At 39.0% G+C, this 20504-nt stretch overlaps 1 protein-coding gene across 2 annotated transcripts; it reads left to right on the plus strand.

The window, feature by feature from the left end:
* Nucleotides 1–297: 297 nt before the first annotated feature.
* Nucleotides 298–20434, plus strand: LOC144636269 (tetratricopeptide repeat protein 7B-like). Of its 2 annotated transcripts, XR_013567498.1 has the most exons (23): nt 298–541; nt 1244–1398; nt 2531–2699; nt 3970–4183; nt 5379–5457; nt 6360–6574; nt 7347–7410; nt 7575–7712; nt 8436–8519; nt 9388–9492; nt 10177–10291; nt 10835–10892; nt 11032–11104; nt 11878–11979; nt 12171–12229; nt 12666–12782; nt 17040–17149; nt 17661–17792; nt 18378–18475; nt 18801–18905; nt 19269–19360; nt 19854–20075; nt 20339–20434. XR_013567498.1 is itself a non-coding variant. In XM_078495436.1 (22 exons), the coding sequence occupies exons 1-22, from the start codon at nt 415–417 to the stop codon at nt 19981–19983; spliced, it is 2541 nt and encodes an 846-aa protein (XP_078351562.1). In that variant the 5' UTR covers nt 298–414; the 3' UTR covers nt 19984–20140. The 2 variants fall into 2 exon arrangements, 1 of the variants encoding a protein (XP_078351562.1); XM_078495436.1 differs by lacking the exon at nt 20339–20434 and having other exon boundaries at nt 19854–20140.
* Nucleotides 20435–20504: the final 70 nt, after the last annotated feature.

Raw genomic sequence — 20504 nt, forward strand, 5'->3', positions numbered from 1 at the left:
ACCCCGGCTCTCGCCGCGAGAAAGAACACCTGATCGCAGGTTAATACCCCTGGAAAGACGTGGGAAGAGAAGAGTCATGCAAGGAGTGGTGATTTGACAAACCTGCAATTTGGGGGGAAGGGGGGGGGGGGGGAGTAAGATTTGTCCTCCTCACAGCGCTCGATCGCAAACCGCTTTATTATGAAGAGCTCTTTCTCTCTCCCGAAACACTTGCGTGGAGGTGGAGGCATTCTGTGCAGTATACATGAAGAATTACCTTAATTAGATCCCAGGCTCCGCGCTTAGTAAATTAAAAACAAACATGGCCGACTACCCGGCCGACTACAAGAGGGAGACAAATTTCTTCGTTTTTTGTGGATCACTTTATATTGTTCCTTTCAAAACTTAAGACGATCTTAATTTGTGTTGAATAACATGTCTCGAAGATCAAAAACCAGCCTAGAAAACGACATAGAGCGTTCTAGATGGGAAGAAAAATGGGAGCATATTCAAAAATTGGTTGAACAGCTTTCGAGTCGGACGACCACTGAAACAAGTATAGGTAAGTTTGTTCAAGCTTTTTTAGTACAACAACTTACTTGGATCGAATAGGTAGTTGAGATAAATTATGGCCCACCCTATTAACATTTGTAGAACTAGGCAATTTGAAGTACAGGGGCTTTAAAACATTGTACTTTGTACATTGAACAATTGTATTTACGCTTACATGTAAGCCTTGGAAACATTACACACCGTAATTTGCGGATTCTAGTATTTTTCACTCCTAAGGGTTGTGTGGTCTAAAAAGCTATTTCGTCTTTTGATATAGGAGTAACTTAAACGATATTTGTTATCACAAGATCCGATCCAGTTATTTTTTATTCCTTTATTTAATTAAGCTTATTCATTTATTTATTTATTGTTTATTTTTTATCCAAAAAGTCTGAAAATTTGTAATGGAGCCCTGGAATAAAGTAAACTTATTCTCACATACTCCTTTCAGTACTGAATTATTTTGTGGGTCTAATTCTCCTAATGTTTCTTCTGCAATTAACTCGTCTTAAACTCAAATAAATTTATTTTCAGTTGGCATTTCATTATGTGGGGTTTACAAACACAGTAAGGGTTGTGCGATCTGTTTTATTGAAATTACCAAAAAAAGAAAAAGATTCTTTTATCATTACCAGCAGTTATTAAATAGTTTTCAAAATTGAGGTTGTATAGTGTATAAAGAAAATTAGTGCATTCTAATTTTGATGTTCAGATGCTGTGAAAAAGCTGCTGATCAGTGAATCTCAACTAGAAATATACCTCAGAGACAATCCTCTTGGAACAACTGAAGCTTCTCAAGCCAAGGAGACCTTAGAGGAGGTTGTGAAGAACCTTGAAAAACTGGTTTCTCAAGATAAGCTAGGAAAGGTATATACTCAGAGATAAGAAACAAGGCAACTTTTTAATTTAACAAACCTGTTTTGATGGTTTCATCCGTCATTGTCAGTGCATGGTTGTTGTTGCAAATGTGGACTTATATAGCGTGCAAATCACAATGTCAATAAGTCTACACTTGTAACAACAACTGTTGCAACGATGACGGATGTAGCCATCGAAACATGTTTGTTCAATTAAAGAAAGCTGTCTTGTTTCTAAAGTTATCAACAGTGTTGCTGTTGTCTCGACCATTTTAAAATGTTAAGAAAGAACAGTCAATGCGTTGGTGCATTTTTCATAACACATTTGCTAATGTATTTTTTCTTAACACAAATGCTTGTTTATGTTTTTTTGGTGAGATGCATGTCTTCTTGGACAAGACTAACTTCTCTCACAGTACCTATCTCGTGGGGGGGGGGGGCAGGGGGGTTGGAACCTCCCGCCTCCCGTACCTTTTACTCCCGCTTCCCATACCTTTTACTCCAGCCTCACGCCCCTTTCCATAGCTGTTCTCTCCTGTTTGCTCCGTGTCCATTGCGAAATATTATGAAATGTTACGAAATTTCACTCGTTTTCTCCTGGTTCCCGCCACCTTGAGAATCCCGCTTCCCGCCCTCTCTCCTCCCACTTCCCGCCCCTTTTCTCCCGAGCTTCCGCCCCCCTGTCCCCCTCCACTATCTCCACCCAGGGCCGGGTTGTTTAAAGGGTGGATAGTGCTATCTACCAGATAAATCGCTATCCAGTGGATAAGTATTTACAAAACAAACTACTACGATATGCACTGGATAGAGATTTATCCACCCTTTGAACAACTGGGTCCAGGTGTATAAATGGGCACTAGTGGGTTAGTAAAACGACACAAAATGCTGGAGGTGAGCTGGGGATAGCTTTTGATGGACTAGCATTCCATCCAGGATAAGTGGCAATTCTCCTTGTCACTTCATGCTACCAAAACTAGTGTCAAAAACTGGCTAATTGAAAAAATAAGCTGGCTTCTCTAATTCTGATCCCAAGGATTTCCGTGAAATGTACCAACCAAAAGATGTGAAATTTATTCGCTTTGTATTTATTATTTGTAATATGTTTTTTTTAATTTAATAATTTAATAATTATTTTTAAATAGGCAGAAAGAAGCCAAGAAGCATTACTGCTGCTGTGCAAAGCTCACTTTATGTTGGAAGACTTTCATAGCTGTGTCAAATGCTGCAACCAGGCAGGGGCATGTGACATCTATATTGACTCACAGTCCAAACGAAAGTCAAAACTAGTTGCTGATGGGTTTGCTTTCAAAGGTATCTGAACATGTCAACAAAGAAGATCAAGTGAACTTTTTGATTGCATTCTCATTATCAGAAAACAGTTGAGTTATTGGGAGGTTTGAGAAATCAGGATTCCATTGTACATGCCCTAATTTCATTTTCATTTTATTTATTTATTCCATTCCAAAATTTACAATGATAACCTTATTGGTACTTAATTTTGTGGATACTTTATTGTGCAATTTTGGAGAGACAGTATTTTGCGGGGTTTATTTTTGCAATTTGGCCGAAAAGTATGTTTAAAACATTAAAAATGTGTCAAAAACGTTAAAAAATGCATTTCACAGTTCTTTTTAATTTCGCGATTTTTTAAGAATCGCGAAAATAGCCAAATTAAAGACCCGCAAAATTATATACCAATAAGGTATATACAAAACAAAACAACTAGAAAAAGAGAAATGGAAAAGGGCAAAAATATAGTAAGCTAATTTGATGCCCTTGATGTTATTACAATTATAATAGTTTAGGATAAAAAAGTTAACTTAAAATAAGAGAGGAAGAGGTATAAAGTACCGGTAGTTAGTACTGAGCAAAATAAAACTGGTTATTAATAAGTGCTTTTTAAAAAGGTTTTCTAGTTGGCATGTTAGGTATAGATAAAGGAAGGTCATTCCAATAGTAACATCCAATTTATAACAGTGGAGCAAAGTTTCCTTATAAATTATTTATTCTGGAGAAACCAGGATTAAAGTGTTGTAAGAATGCACTTCTAGTAGTGTAATTATGTTGCTCAGTTACCAGAGATAGGGTGTAATTCAACAGCTTTTCATTAATTAATTGATCATCTAATAGCTGGCAGGTATATAATTTGGCAATGTCAGGAAGCTTAAAAGGACTATGTGACAGGGATTTTGCAGATTTTTGGTCTAAACTGCTCTGAAATTAGTGGTAGACAACTTAACCCATGAAAAATATTATCTTTGAACATAAAACTGAAGATATAACCTTTATTTGGGGATAGAAATCAAACTTCAGCTGTAAATATCGATTTTTTTAAGGCCCGGGGAAACAACTTGAAAACGTTGGCTTACTTTTTCAAATTGCAATCCATTTCCGTCTGAGCCATCAGCAGCCAAACACGCTTTTAAACAGTTTAAGTGCTGTAATATAGCAATTGTTAATAAAAATAACCCATTATTTTTAACTTTCCTACAACACAAATATAAATTCTGGCTGCTCATAAATCTGGTTAAATCTGTGACATAGTCCCTTTAATACATTATAAGTTTTCTTGCATCAACAGCCATGGCCCTTGAGCAGTTGCAGTCAGCTGGAGAGTTACAAGTCAGTGATGATGACATCATCACTTGTTATGAATGTGCCGCGGACATTGGTCTGTGGCTCATTACTGAGCAGGCGTCCGTACAAAGGCCTGCAGTGACTTCACACATCATGCCATTAGGAAGAACATTAGAGATAGCTCTCCAAAGGGCTCCGATATTGCTCATTAAAAATGGGTAAGACACATTATTTAAGGTTACCGTTATTATTACCTATACCCCTATTAAGCAGTCACTCTTGGGGAAATACAGGGTAGCAACTGGCAGCTAAAAGGAGGTTGGCCGTTACAAATTAGCATAAGGCTTTTCAGAAAGGTCATGTTATTTCAATACAACATAGCATGAAAAGGAATCACAGAATCACATAAGAAGACAAAAATCCTGTGTTTGAATTATTTTATCGGCCATCACGTTCTTGTCCAACCTTGATGAAAACAAAGCCAAACATTGTACCATATATTAAATTCTTGCTTGCTGCTAATTTGGGGCAAAGGCAATAGTAGAACGCTCATCGGGATGGCAAAAAGGTGTCCGCAGCTGCTTAATAGGGGTGACCATTAAAAAGGGGTTATAATAATATTTACAGTACCAAACCTGACAACATCTACATCTACATTTTAATATGTCGGTAAAAAGTCCATACGGATATCACACCAATGTCTAAAAATAAGTAAAATACAATATGTGCATATATAATAACTGAAAAATTCTAAATTAAAAAAAAAAAAAGTCTTAAAATTCTAAACAACAACAACAGTCCAGGACTTTAATAACTTGCTGTTTAATGGGGGGTGGCTGCTTGATGGGTAGCCACTTAATAGGGTTTGACTGTACCTTCAGAGACCAAAATTGCTCCAAATTTGTTTCGCTTAAATATGAGGTTACCATCATGATAATCATTCAAATAGCTTGCTGGGTAGTGTATGTCCTTTGAGTTTTGATTGGTTCACTGGATCTATGACGTGTGTCCTTTGTGATTGACCAGAGTGATTACTTTGGTTTTTGTTTTTAGAGCACTCTATGAAAAAATCACTCTTTGTATTTAAACTAGGTATACAAAATTCCTGTCTTGTTTTGCTGTACTTCAAAAACACTAATAATTCATTAAAAAAATACAAAGGAAATTATAATGTTTAATGAGTGTCTTTATGTCTGATTTAAAGACATGGCTAAATTTTATCTTCAATTTTCTTGGCCAAAACAACCCAAGATCTACAACAGAGGTTTTCGAAGTCGATTTGTCAAGTCTATGTTAAACACTTGGCTGTGCCTGCTCCTGTTTTTAACTTGATAAAGCACGCCTGCTCATTTATTAGATTATACATGAAATGTAACCTTTATTTTATAGACAGCGTTGTAATTTGCTTTGCAGGAAAGTGAAGGATGGAGTAAACAGGTTTAGACATTTGTTGAGAATTGTGGAGACCAAAGCCACTCTTGGCTTGAGAAAGGTATTTCTTTACTTCTCATTAATAATATGTCTTAATTGCAATTGATAATTAAAGTATCTGATTGTAATTTAAATCGGGTTTTTATATTTTTACTTTTAAATTTCAAATGTAAACGCACTGAGACGTATGTAAAGTGCGTGCTAAGAACTGTTATTATTATTTATTTTATTATTATTAAAGTACATATCAAAACGGATGGTGATAAAAGCTGCAAATTAAAACCGAGATACGATGTTCTGAAAATACATATTTAAAAACTAGGTAGTAATAATGATGAATTATTAATCAACTACAAAATTATATTTAAAATCTAATTTATTAATAAAACTTTTCTTAAAGCACTCAGTATTTATTTGCGGCAATGTGGTTTTAGAGGATCCCACTAGTTGAAGCTGTTGTACAGTGCTTCCAGTTACCAACACGTAATTAGAGGCCTCGGTGCAAAAAGGGCAGAAGTGATTTTGGCTAAAAATGAACATTGACAAAACGCCTCAACATTTCGCATGTGTGTTTGTTTACATATGTGAAACATTGTAATGTATTTAATTCTCCTGGTTTTGCTCCGTTTTCAAGAAATAACATATGCAAAAGCTTGGTTTTTCAAGTCAGCGGACTTAGAAATTTCTTTGTTCCATTTAAACAAAGAAGCTACTGAGGATGCCGACTCATAAAACCTAGTTTTTTGCATGTGATTTCTCAGAAACAGAGCAAAAGCTGACGAAAACAAATTCAGTACGTTTCACTTATGTAAACAAACCCGCACGCGAATTTTGGAGTTGTTTTGGCAATGTTCATTTTTAGCCAAAATGACTTCCACCCTTTTTGCACCAAGGCCTTCAATTGTTGTATGGGGAATTATCTTTTAATTGTACATAAATAATTTTTCTTTTTGTTCACTACAGGGTTTAGCTAAACAGCTGTCACAAGTTCTTCTGCGAGGAGTTTGTGAAAAGAGTTATGAGAAACCTTTAAACCTACTGTCAAGTTCCCCAATGATCAGCTCAACCTCGTCGCTAAAAGCTGCATCCAAAACAGACTTGAAGACTGCCACCCTTAATGTCATTACCTGCAAACATGCAACATTCCCTCTGAAGCCACAAATGTACAATGGAGACAGGTACTTGTACTACCTATAACCTTTGACTCTCAGAGACAAACATTTAGTAACTACATGTAATTTGGTAGTAAGGTTTAACTTCTTAGGGTAAACCCTGCTGTGTGACCATTCAAATAAAAACTGATAAACGTTATTTTCACGTGTGAGAAATTGAAATTTCAAATTAAATAAATTGCAAGTAAATCTTACAGAGGGCCATTAAGCTGTGTCCTCTGCATGCATTACGTTCCTATTATTCTATTCAATATTGTCTTGTCATTTGACTATGACTCCATTTGACCACATAAGGTCATTAGAACATGCAAAGTATAAGGTTGCATTACATAAACCAGTAGTATTCTGGTTTGACCAGATTAACTCAGAGCGAATACAAATTAATGTGCACATGTACATGTACACTGGATGAAAGTTATGCTGGACAGACAGAAAAGCATAATATACAAATTTTAGACAAAAAGGCCAAAAAGAACCTCAAATGCAAGGAAAATAAAGTACAATAAATGTAATAAAGCCTTAATTAGTCATTTTTTCCTTGCTCCTGCAGGTGGGCTTAAAAACATAATGTGCAAATTGTAAAATGTCCATAAGTATTACCGTATCTGTCAAACCTTTGAATAATGTGTACAAATTTGATGTACCGGTAATACTGACTGTAATAATGGAAGACACTTTGTAAAAATGCAAAAGCTTAGTTCTTTTATGTCACATAAGGTTGTGAATCTTATTCAGAGTGTCTATGAAATAATTCTAATCAAATCCATTTTTCTTTCAGTTTGTTTTTTCCCAGAAATGAAACAGAGGAAAGCTTAATTCTGCTGCTTTTAGAGGAAGCTATGGTACGTTTGGCAAAAAGTTTCCATTAATCATTATTTGTTTAGCAGGACCTGTTAACTTAAAAAAAGGTGCCTATTCCTCCATGCAAGTGCTGTCCCTTTCTAGAAAAGACTTCTTTCTGAGATCTTCTCTTAGATTTTATACATAGGCTTTCTTTGGTTTCAAGGTTTCCAAAGATGCAGAGCTAAGTCAAGCTCCTGAAAAATTTGAAGCGCGGCGTAAAACAGTGGCAGACTCTGAGAGTGTGTACAACTTATTAACAGTGGCACTTGTCCGGCGAGCACAGTATGGCATGTTAGCAGAGGTGAGCACATTTTAATATACTTTTATGAATGTTTACTCACTGTTTACTTTCACACTGTTTAGAGCGATTTTCGACTGAGTGCCATAAAACCAAAACTAAAATAATCACTCTGGCCAATCACAAATCTGACAATCCAGTGAACCAGTCAAAACTCGAAGCAAATACTTGTACCAAATACTGGCATGAAATGCGGGAAAACGTATTTAAGCAAATCATGATTTGTTGAGAAAGTAGCCTTCGTGACCGGCGTTCAAAGGGGAAGGAAAAGGGGAGTTCGCCGACGGAGCACGAGGCTATTGAGAAAGTGGCGCCTGTTTTTTAAACTAATCACTTAGCATAGCAATACAAACCCAAAGCAAGTCCCAAATTACTTTCGACGCTCAAGTGAAAATCGCTCTAATTAACAATTCTTTCGGCCCAATTTACACGGTATGACTTTCTCGCATGCGACAAGCTAACGACATAAGGTCCATTCACATGTGAGCGCACATCTGTCGTAAGGATATGGTAGGTTGGTTTGCATGATGCGATTGGTGTTGTAGGTGTGGCGTAAGTGTGTTGCATGCGATAATCTAGCCTGCAGAACTGGCGGTTTATTTTTTGCGGGGTTATTGCGAGGTCGCGCGAAGCGCGATCCCACGAGCGCGGAGCGCGAGGCCGAGCGCGGGGCGCGAGGGAAAAATAATGCCGTCCATTTCACAATTCTGTTTAAATGTTTTTCAGTGTCTAGACAGAGGAATGAAGGTTGCATTTGAAGAGTTTCATCTGTGGTTTCAGTTTGGCCTTTCTCTTATCAGTGCTGGCAAAGTATGATTTTTTATATACTTTGTATTTCTGTTTGGTGATTTGGTCATTACTTTGATCGTGGTCTCGTTAATTTAATTGTAGCTCAGTAGCTCTCTGAAATGTTGTTTTATAGAAGAAAGGAAGTGAATAAAAAAGAAATCGCACAGAATCAGCTAATTCCCCACCACAGTGTAGAGCCTGTTTCACATTCACACTGCCATGAAAAGGAAAGACATAAAATGTGATAAAATGTCACCAGACAATAAGCACAGGAACAGTTTACCGAAAGAAACAGTGTTATGTAAGAGTGTTGGTTTTTTCTAGTAGTTTTTGTCATTCACAGATAATGTATCAGTCAATTCCAAGCAAAATCATGCCCCCCCCGGCAAACCCCTGGGCATTTGACATTTTACAAAATGTCTGATTAAATGCCCCTGTGCCAGTTACATGGTCAAATGCCCCACCAGTGGAGGCTGAAATGTCATTGTGAGTTGGGTTTTCTGGTTAACACTAGGTCTAAACGGACACTCATGCCCTATTTATTAGCAAATTTTAATCGGAAAAGATACATTCAAACTATTTTGCATTAACATATTAACCAAATACTAACTTCACGCGCTTGAGCTCGCTAGCGTTTTATAATTTATGACACATTTTGTTGACGGTCAAATGCCCGACCATCTGGGCTTCTGTTCGATCAAATTCCCTACTATCTGGGCCTCAGTAGCGGTCAAATGCCCGGGGGTTGCGGGGGGAGGGGGGGGGTGATCTCGCTTAGAATTAACTGATACATAAATATCTCACTCAATACTTCTAGTATTTAGCATTCAACAGGTTTCACTGTAATTACAATCGAATCAAAACTCGTTTCCCTTTTCACTTTCTTCAGTATCAAAGAGCGCTGTTGGTCCTTAAACAATGTCATCAGCTCAGACCAGACGATTCCTTGGTTTGCCTTTATGCTGCTAAGCTGTGTTTTAACAACCTTCACATGGTATGCAAATAACCTTCTTTTTGTTTTTGTAGAAACGTGTGTCATTTCTGTATTCTAGAATGCGGGGACGTCACGCGCTTTTATCCATAGTTAGGGAAAATCCGTGACCGAGTTGAGTGTAGGTACATCGCTTTTGCCTGCATTCACTTCCCCCAGCGGACGATATCTCCCCGAGAGATAGACTGATACTTCTTATAATGCAAAGATTCTAAAAACTGTACAATACTTATTATTAAGTGTGTTAGATACAATATAAAACTCTTTCGAAATCTATTGGTCTTCAAAACAGGATTGCCTGGGAGCAGTAAATTACTGACCTAACTGTCATTGTTCTCTAAAATGCTGTAGAACATTTTGTCTGTCACTCTGTCAGGTCGAAGGCGACTTGACAGAGGGACTAGACTTCCCCCTCCCAAACTCCCTTTGAGCCTCTGAAGAGGGGGACCGGGATGTGAGTTAACATACATTTAGATTAATCAGTGGCCAATAGACCAGTTAGTGGAAAATTGCACAGTATCGCCACCTTTTTGGCACGTTATAATAATAATATAATCAACTTTATTTAAAGAGGGTAAACATGTGACAGTAATATGACCGACTTAATAATGCACAAGATAAAGAAAAATTCCGTTCAGTACAATTGTGCATCAGATTACACTCACATGTAATACGCTTTTTTCAAAGATTGATGAAGGGATAAAGTTTGCAAAGAAAGTTGTTGCCATGGGAGATGAAAAGGAACTATCATCCAGAGGATACCTGGCTCTTGGTATCGGCTACAGTCTGTTGGCTAGTGAAGGTAACATGCTTCTTATCTTGATATGAGAGAAACGTCCAATCGATGCTGATGTTGCAGCTCTACAGAGGTCCGTGCAGCGTCTCTGATTGGTTGCTGCTTGACTTTGAATTTTCGCGCGCAAGCAACAACCAATCAGAGACGCTGCACGGAGCTGTGTTGAGTTACGTCATAAGTATGGAACTTGAGCTACGTCACGGACAACGCATCTTAAAAAAGAACAAGTTTTTTCAAGTTTGTCAGTTCGTAATCCGTCTTATTCTACGTCAGTCATTAGCATCCTTGTTTATTTTCGCGTTTTGTTACTCTTTTGTTGTTTTTCTACGTTAGAAAACTATTATTTTTAGGTTTCCTTCAATTTTAAAGTAATCAGAAAAACGATTTTTAATATCGTGACATTGCTCCTTTGGGGGGAGGGGGGAGGGAGGGGAAGAGAAGACTTGAGCCCACGAAAAGTAACGTCTTTTCACTCAAGCAAAGCGTGGATATTTTTATAAGTTAACATAATTTTTTAATCTTCATCACGTTTTACGAATTTGTTTGCAGCGTATCTCAGAGGAGAACGTCAACAGCTTCAGAAACAAGCAGTCGACGCTCTTCAGAAGTAAGTGAAATTCTCCTTGCTTGTTTCCATACATTTCTTTTAATGTTGGTACTGCGAATCTGGTGGTAACAGGTACGTCAAGGCAATAATCACCTGGTTGATATCTTTCTTTATTTTTTTTCCGCCGTTTGCTTATCAGGGGGCACAATTTGGATCCAGACGACAGTGAAGTATTGTTTCACCTCGCTCTCAATCATGCTCTGATGAGACAGGTTGGTTGAAAATAACGAATAGTCACTGTGTTCTTATATGCTGCTTTTATACATGGATATGCCGTCGATTCATCACTCAGTAACGAAGACGCGCTGGGCTCGACCGCGGTCAAACGACAACGACAGAAATATGCCAAAAACAAGAAAAGTACTTCAAAGATAAGGTTCTATTTTTCACTGTTCGAAGTTCGATACTTAGCCAGTATTCTGATGATTTAGTAAGCTTTTTGGAGCTTTACTGTAAAAGTTCTACGTGGTTGAAAACAGGGAAAGACTGACTTGTCGGATCCATTTGTCAAAGCAATTTAGATCGGACGCAGAGCATTTAAAAAGTAAAACACATTTATTTAGAAGAATGGAAATATATTTACACTCAACAAATATTTTGTCCATCCTTGCTCATAATTCCTTTTCAATATGAACGAAATTCCCCGAAATTGAAGGAAAAACTGCCATTTGTGTTCTTGAAAGACACTTTTCCACCTAGGAGTATAAATGGGTATCGGCGAATTGTTAGGGAGAGTGCTTGGGGTGTAACCCGCGATGGTCTTAATACCTTCGTGCTCCTCATTTCCCAATATTTGCGGCGCTAAAACTGTGCCAGTTACTTTTAGCACAACCAACCACGTCTTCCTCAATAGTACACGTTTTTATACAAATATTTCTCTGTAAATGTATCTTCCTAGATGACAAATATTTTATATAAAAATATATTTTAAATTTTAAATTTTATATTTTTATACAAATATTTCTCTGTAAATGTATCTTCCTAGATGACAAAGGCACTAAAGAACATCAAAAATGCTCTTAAAATGGACATGAATCAGTCATTCTTCCTGCATCTCTTGGCTCTCATACTGTCCTCTCAGAAGAAGGTAAGATCAACATTTGAATTCTCTACACTGATAGCCTTACATGTCTTTAAATGTTTGTTTGGAGAATTTAGTGGTATATCAAGGCATTGTTCTGTTGTTGATGGTTTGCGTTATTGTTGTCACCTGTCTGTTTGGTAGTGTGTTGGTATCGTGAGGAGAAATAAGATTCTGATGTTTATGCTTGGTTGTAGTTCGTTGAAGCATTGGAAGTCTGTGATGCTGCTCTCATGGAGTTCCCCGACGATTTCAGGTTCGTGGCTATTTTTTTTTCCTTCGTTAGGTCAGGGGGTTTTGTCCAGAATTAAAGCATCCATGTTTTATTTGTGCATAAATTCGCCATTCTCGTCCCCAGAGCTTATCCCACTTTGCCGGCAAAATGGTCGCAAAATCAGAATCGACAAAATGCTTCTAGTAAGGCAAAGACTACCTTATTGTTACTTATTTTCGCGATTTTGAAAATATCGCGGAATTAAAGACGCGCGAAAATTTATTCTTAACGTTTCTGGCGTATTTGTAATTGTTTTGGCATAATCGCGAAAATTGAGTCCCGCGAAATATGCCCGTTCCATTTTCGCGAAATTAAGTTCGAAAATAAGTAACAATAAGGTAGATTACATACAGACCCACTACAGTAACAGTGGACAAATATGCCTGACCCTCTCTACTCTTCCTTTCTTTATTTTTAGTTTGCTTCTAACGAAAGTCAAACTGGAACAGGCATGCGTAGGAGGAGACCAAGCATTGATCACGTGCAAGCGGTTGTTGGAGACCTGGAAACAAGTGTACGAGGCTGACCTTTCCGGGTGAGTGTGCTGCAATTAAAGTACAAACACGGTGTTCCATGGTCTACAGCAACAAGCTAAATTCCTGGTCAATGAGTACTTGCGCTTGGGTAAAAAAATTAACTGAGTAATGGACAGATATCCATATACATGTGGTATCTCGATTGGCTGTTGCTTGGTTACGAATTTTCGCGCGCAGGTAACCAATCAGAAACGCTACATGGAGCTTTGTAGAGTTGCGTCATCATTATGGAATTTTGAGTGCGCGGAGAGAGTAATCCTTTTATTCAGGCTAAAAGAAAACAAAAACACTATGCGAAAGTGAGGCGTCGTGTAAACGTGAAGCTTGAGCGATAGGCCTTAATATTAGAGCGGCGTGGCAATCTGATTTAAAGTAGTTTTATTGTAAATAGTCGTGCGTTTTTAACATGAGCCCCTGGCTCGGGAGATTGGGCGACCACTCCCAACATTACCGACTTTAAATAAAATACCTATACCTATATAAAGAACCTGATCTAACAATCTTGATCTGATATTCAACTTAACCCTGGCTTTAGATTTTTTATTTTATGTTGCTACTGAGCTGTTTATCGCTAAGTTTCAAAATATATTGGCCGTAGATTTGATTTTGTATCCAAATGTGTATTTTTGCTATTCTACTTGTACTTCTGATGTGGATTGAACGGTTTTTTTGTGCCAAGTGGGGCACAATGTTATCATGCATGCGTGTGCGTCCGTAATTCGGGTTTTTCTCGTATACTTCGCCAACAACCCGAAACCACTTTCGAGCAATGTTCGTTTGATTTTCGTATCCCGAGAAGACATGACGTAGATGGCAACCAACAACTCGAGACAGAGTGAAGCAAGATGGCCGTATAAAGGTGGCCTTTTAAGGGTTTTGAAAGAAAAACAAGAAGCAAAGAAACAAAATGTGGCTGCCAACTACTTGTATAAAGTAATCGACCGCCAAAAAAGTCGACATTGAGAGCCATTAATCGATCGATGACTTTCGTGTCTATCGATCGAGCTAGCGTCGTACATGAAGGAGCATTCGAAAACAAAATCGGGTTTCACATAAGCTTCAGGGTGTCTACAAAACGAAGATCTAAGACCTAAGCTTCATCAACGATGGATCTATCTAGAAACCAGAGCGTTGGCTAAAATCGAGTGCGTGGCTGTTTGTTCGCAAGAAAAGGAAAAGCTTTCCAGATGAAACATTTGCACCTGAATCAGCTACTCGTTTTCAAACAACTAAACCCTCAAATTGAAAGTTGTTGCTGAGGTACAGACCATTCATAACAACTGCAGAATCGCCAGAGAATACGGGATGATACAGTGAATCTTCAGCCAAGTCGGTGAAGTCGCTAGCGAACAGATCAAGTAGATCAAGCGGGTGAACTTTAGATGCCATCAAAACGAAACACGGTGTGCTTTTATTTCTCGAGCATCCTGAAACCAATCAAACTTTCCTGTTGTGTTTTCTTTTAGCAGAGAACTCGTAGTATTATAAGTTTTCGGTTTTGAACAAATATATTTGTACATCCAGTCGATTTTCTGTCAGATCGTTTTACAATGGGTGCTTACCATCCCGGGGGGGGGGACCCTGTATATTTTTGGGTTGGGGTGTGCCGCTGGGAATTTGAAGCCCTTGCCCTATACCAGACCATGTTCAGCTGATTTTTGCAACCCTATACCAGACTAGACACCGTAAATCCCTACCCTATCCCAGACTTGCATTTTTTAGAACTGTATCACTATCAGTGTTTTAATGGAAAACCATCTGTCAACAACGATGCTGCGATGATTTTATTTACGTTTAGGAAAGCCTCTTTCTCTTCTGAGTTTCTATTCCTATTCTGGACTAAATTCGTCATAACACAGATCAGTTTTCCGGCAAATGCTACCCTTTTCTAGACCAAAACTTTCTGATTTCTTAAGCCTATCCCAGACTAAACTGCTTGAAAACCCTACCCTTCACAGCGGCACATACCTATATAGCTCATATATGGGAGTGCCCCCCCCCGGGCTTACCATTTAGCCAAAAAATCCGGAAATTTCGGTTTGAAGTCAAATGGTAAAGTAATTTTCCGGAAATTTCATTCGGAAATTGTGGACTACCTCTAGAGGTACTCCACCTTTTCCGTTCGGAACGGAACATCGGAAATTTCCTTACCATTTGAACGAATCTTCCGTTTCCAGGCCCTTTTTAGCACCTCCGCGCGGTTTTAGTCGTGTTTACAATGTGGCGTCTTTATACCAATTTAGAACGTGTATGTTCACCTCGACCATAGCAATGCCAGCACTTTTTTAACAGGAGAAATAAGCTGCCTGCCTCAGGTATTCCACGTTGGATTGTTCATGTGTTCATATTTTTTCTCGGGACAGGATCTAGCTCGAACGTGCCAATTTTCACTCGACTGCGAAATTCACTCGGTGCGTAGGTGGGAACAGTTACCTCAAAATAACCTTGTATTCTGTTTAAATCGCTTCTCGTGGAACAGCTGACGGCAGCAAACAGCATCAGCCCATCTTATTCGTCAAAAAGTTTGTTTTCTACCTCGAAGTATTCAGCTATATCGACGGAAAACAACACTGAATTTGGCGCTAGATCGAGTGAGCGGGAAGGAACGCCTGGTAGAATAAATGGTAAGCGAAATCTCATCCGGTTGGTCGGTGTATTCGGAAAATCGCTTACCATTATGCAACGGTCACACCAACCGGATTTTTCTTACAAATGGTAAGCACCCAATGTTTACCGAACGCGTGGGAACGACCGCTTCTGATTGGCCAGTTTCTGGTGTCGCGACAACAAGCCAAAACACTTCTCTTGAAGAGTCACGTAAGCGGCGATTCTGCAATTTATCAAACTAAATTTTACGGTAAAAGGCGAAGGAACAGCAACAGTCTCAGACAGAAATCGTAGAAGAGATTGCAAGGAAGTTGTTTAAGACATGCGGGATTTTGAATGCTCTCGACAGTTCAAAAGACGATCGTACGCTGACACAGTAATATTCTAAAGCAAGCCGATGGATGTTCCAGCCTAAATAGCGAAGAAAAAACTACTAAAAACTTCATTCCTAACGTTGCTTCAACCAAATATGGCTTTTTAGGAGCCACCACTTAAGTAGAAGGTAATGACCAAGAATAAATTACGAACGCTTGTTAATTTTTGTTTGTTGATGATGCTCGGCTTATAGATGAATATTTCGTTGAAATTCAACTCTTTTCTAGTAACATCGAATTTTTTTCGGCGAAAATACTCGGCTATAAGCCGAACCCCCAATTTCGTTGAGTTTTGACCAGTTCTCAGTAAGATTCGGTGAAAAAATCGCTCGGCTTATAGCCGAATAATTACGGTATATGTTCTGATATATTTATTTACAGCGTTACGTAAATTATTCTGCAATGCATTAACGTCATTAACCTACGGAGCCATATAATAAACAAACCATTTTAGTGCTACGAGTTAAAAAAAGAATCATGTGCATCAAAGAAATGTTTGAATAACCTGCTGCTCATATATTTTCAAGGACTGAAAACAGAACGTTTAAACTTGGTTAAAAAAAATTGAGTCGTGGCAAGAAGAGCTCTTTGATTATTACTTACCGTATTTACTCGAATAAACGCCGCCCCCGAATAAGCGCCGCCCTCGAATAAGCGCCGCATTTTGGACAATAAGCGCCGCAGTCCCGATGCGGCGCTTATTCAAGGAATTCCGTTTAACTTCAAAGCAGCTCTAAAACAAACTTGGACATTTCTTTTCATCAAGAGCGATGCTTTGCAGTTCACAGTGATGGTTTTACTGCTCGCCCATTAGTTTTCTATCTAACATTCTTACAATACGTAGTTCTGTACTGATGTTGTGAAGGCCGCGAACTTTGCCAGGACAGCTAGCGCTACTTCTCTCTTCAGCAAGAGACGAATACTGACAATCAGAAGACGCTATTTTCGATAACTGCAAAATATAAGATTCTTTGTGGCGTCCAAATTTTAAATAAGCGCCGCCCTCAAATAAGCGCCGCCCTCGAATAAGCGCCGCACTCGAGGCGCGAAAAATTAAATAAGCGCCGCGGCGCTTATTCGAGTAAATACGGTAGTTCTTGTTCAATTATAAATTGTTACAGTTGATACTTATTTCACAGCCCCTGTTATTTCACAATAAAGTTTCTTGTTGTTGTTGTATCATGTAGTCATTGCAGCTGATACTTTCTTTCATATCACTTGGCACATGTAGTCATAGACTACCTATTTTTTAACCACGTATTTCTCTCACTACAGATCCACAGAGCTTCAAAGAGCTGGCTCAGGCTTATTAGATAAAGTTATCACGGACACACGAAGCTTGAAGCAAATTCCTCTCACAGAATTCAGCAGCGATAAAGATTCTAGTAAGTGTGCGTTTAAAGCAGTATCGGGACTCTTCGTTACGCTTCGGACAATCCGTGTGAACGTCCGGATGTTTGTTAAAACTTCGGAATTCTTCGTGACCGGCACTTCGGGCAGTCTGTGTGGACACATGGATGTTCGTTAAGACATCTGGATACTTCGTGGCACTTCGAACAATCTAGGTGGGCCGGTTGTGGGGGGGGGGGGATCTTTCTATATTAAAGCTATATAGGTGACGTGTGTGTTGCCCTAAACTGGCTAAAGGGTGTAGTTTTTGAGCCATTCACTTTGATGTTTATGGGGAATTTATCTTCGAACGTGACAATGAGAAAAACATGGATAAAGATTTGTTCCATTGGATAAAGCACTCCTATGAATGTAACAGATTCTTGAGGTCAGTCCTGAAACAGAGGATTTAAAATCGTTGGACAACAAAAATATTCGACCGAAACGTTCTAGGAATACCCATTCTAGGCAGTAAATATTCATGTCTAATTAACCTTTTCTTTGCAGCGGACGGAACAAGTTCAATCGCGGCTTCAGTGCGCCTTGAACAAGCGTTGTCAGACGAAGCAGCTTCGACCTCTGTTAAACTCAGTGTTCCAGCTGTCCTGGCCTTACAAGCGAAGCTTTGGCTCGCTATTGGTACGTTTATGTTTTTACTAAGAGGTGCGGGTAGCCTAATGGCCAGTGCGCAGGACTCCAGATCGAACGGTCCAGGTTCGAGCCCTGGCCAGGGCACTGCGTTGTGTTCTTAGGCAAGACACTTTGCTCTCATAGTGCCTCTCTCCACCCAGGTGTATAAATGGGTACCGGCGAATTTACTCCTGGGGGTAACCATGCAGTGGACTAGCATCCCATCCAGGACGGATTAGCAATACTCCTAACCGCTAAATGCTTCAGAAACCGGGATAAGCTCCGGCCTGATGAGCCACTTGGCTCGACAGCAGGTTTACTTTTACCTTAAACGTTACAATAGTAATTTAAACATACAACAGAACTCTACGTATCTCCAATCCACGACAACACGACAAATATACAAGAGATATCACAAGATGACCCTGAGGAAGTATCTTTGCTTTTTGTTTTTGTTTTTTTTGGGAGGAGACTTCTTTTTGTTGTAGCCCTAAGAACTGAATATCTTTCATTTGTATTTTTGTGTTGTCGTTTGTGTGAAAACTCAAAGTATAAAATTGTAATTTTGAGGTTCATTGTGGTCTTTTGTAACAGCTGACGTGTATATCTCCATGGAGAAGGACGCTGAAGCAAACGCCTGTGTACAGGAGGCGCACTTGATATTTCCTTTGTCCCCGGATGTATTATTCCAGGTGCGCATGAACAGACCAATTAATGTCCAAACTTGTGATATGGGGTTGTGGTATTGTATACTTGACTTCTCAGTGAAGCAAGGGCACAGACATTCTCACATATGTGGGTCTGGTTCGGATATACCGCACTGCAGCGATATCATACAGTTTGAATGCTGTATTTTCGCGCCAGTCTCTGAGAACTCAGGGTTGGCTTTTCGTTGCTATGCAATTTCATGAAATGGTAAATAAGCTATCTAGAAGAGCTATTTCATGCATGTGTCAATTTTTTGTTATTCTACACTAAACAGAATTTGAAAATTCTTTTTTCTTACTTTCTTTGTAGCGTGGCCGTATTTTCGAGATCCGAGAAAACCTGACTGATGCCAAGAACTGCTTTGATAATGCGATCTCCATCAACCCCAGTCATGTTCCCAGCATTCAACGCTTGGTAATAAATATCTTAGAAATGTAAGCGTAGAGCAGCTATTGACACCTCGAATTTTTAAAAAATACTCCGCTGCGCGTCGTATTTTCAACTCTCTTCTTCGTGTTTGGATATCCCGATGAAACACTGCCTCTCATGTTTGATTATTACGTAAATGACCTTCTTCCCCCAGAATCATACAAACCGATCAAATAAGAGATAGAGAGAGGGGGGGGGGGACTTGCAAGGGATAAATTTTCTATCCAAGGAGAGCAACAATACTGCATACTGCTATGCTATATATAGGACAGTGAGTTACAGCACAATCGGGCCACTAAGTTAAAGAACAGTTCACTTAAATCATAATTCATTCATCGGTTTCTTTAGGGTGCAGTGTATCACAAACTTGGAAATCTTGTCATGGCTGAGAAAGTTCTTCGTGAAGCCATTAACAGCGACCCAACGGCATTTGAAGCTTGGTAAGTATTTTTAATTTTGTTTTGGTGTTCTAAATTTTTTTTTGATCCTGTCTTGACGACTGTCTGTCACTCACGGCCGTACTGCATCTTTGTACTCCCAATAAAGTCGTTACTCTTCATGCAATCAGTCCTGCTTGAAATTCACAATTTAACTTTTATAAATCGAATAAGCATGAGTGAAAGTGAAATAATTTACTATGCTAAGGCCCCATTCTCAAGTTAGATGAGATGAGATTAGATAAGAACTTTAAATAACGTGTCAAAATTGCTAGCATACGATGGGGAAATAATGGGTGAAATTATTTGATGATGATGATGGTGATGATGATGATGAATACGCTTACTATAGTTGCGCTCATGCTTGCGCTTGTGGTTCTTGAGCTTATACACAACATTACAACAGCAATTAACTGTATTTCACTTAAGAATTTTACATTGCTCATACCCAGTAAAAACCAGCCGTTAATCTACTTGCTGTGTCATTCCATTTCAGGCACGTGTTGGGCGTGGTGTTAGAAGCACAAAAGGAGCACGAGGCTGCCAGCGAGTGTCTAATGACAGCTATTGACTTGGAAGCCACGCATCCCATTGTACCGTTTACTGTGATCCCACGGTTCCTATGACCCAAAACAAACAGAAGGACGACAGTGCAAACGCAAAAAAAAATAATGTTGGGAGTCAATCCAGACGCAAAAAACCGAGCCCGCTGGTCAGCGCAGGGACGTAACCAGACCTTTGCCATAGACGAGGCAAGATCTTGCTAGGGGGTTCTGGGGGAATGCCCTCCAAAAAATTTTGAAATATAGAAGCTCTGAAACTCTTTCTTCGACATTTTTCATAGGTATTTCTTGAGCAAAATCAATCTTGTTCAAGTTGGGATTATTTTTCCAACAAAACACATTTTGTTTTTAGTTTTGGGTTAAAATTTAGACGAGGCAAGTGCCTCGTCTTGCCTCTTGCTAGTTACGGCCCTGCAGTGACGCTGCGTGGCATAACACAGACCATGCTCATCGTAATAGAGCCTGCATTCTAATCTGTTTCCTGATTGGTCAATGCAAACGGACAAATCTCTCTGTTACCACTTGAGCGAGAAAATATGACAGTTCAATATTATAAATAATTCTTGTCAGTTATTTGTGTAACA

The sequence above is a fragment of the Oculina patagonica genome, chromosome 13 (genome assembly GCF_052425735.1).
Source record: "Oculina patagonica isolate OP01 chromosome 13, crgOcupat, whole genome shotgun sequence".
Classification (NCBI taxonomy): Eukaryota; Metazoa; Cnidaria; class Anthozoa; order Scleractinia; family Oculinidae; genus Oculina; species Oculina patagonica.

What these genes read in the sequence shown, in the direction of transcription:
- LOC144636269 (XM_078495436.1), top strand. Translation starts at nt 415, where the DNA reads ATGTCTCGAAGATCAAAAACCAGCCTAGAAAACGACATAGAGCGTTCT. An exon ending in CAGCAGCGATAAAGATTCTA is followed by an intron (nt 17,150 to 17,660) that starts GTAAGTGTGCGT and finishes TTTTCTTTGCAG; the next exon opens with CGGACGGAACAAGTTCAATC. An exon ending in CCCCGGATGTATTATTCCAG is followed by an intron (nt 18,476 to 18,800) that starts GTGCGCATGAAC and finishes CTTTCTTTGTAG; the next exon opens with CGTGGCCGTATTTTCGAGAT.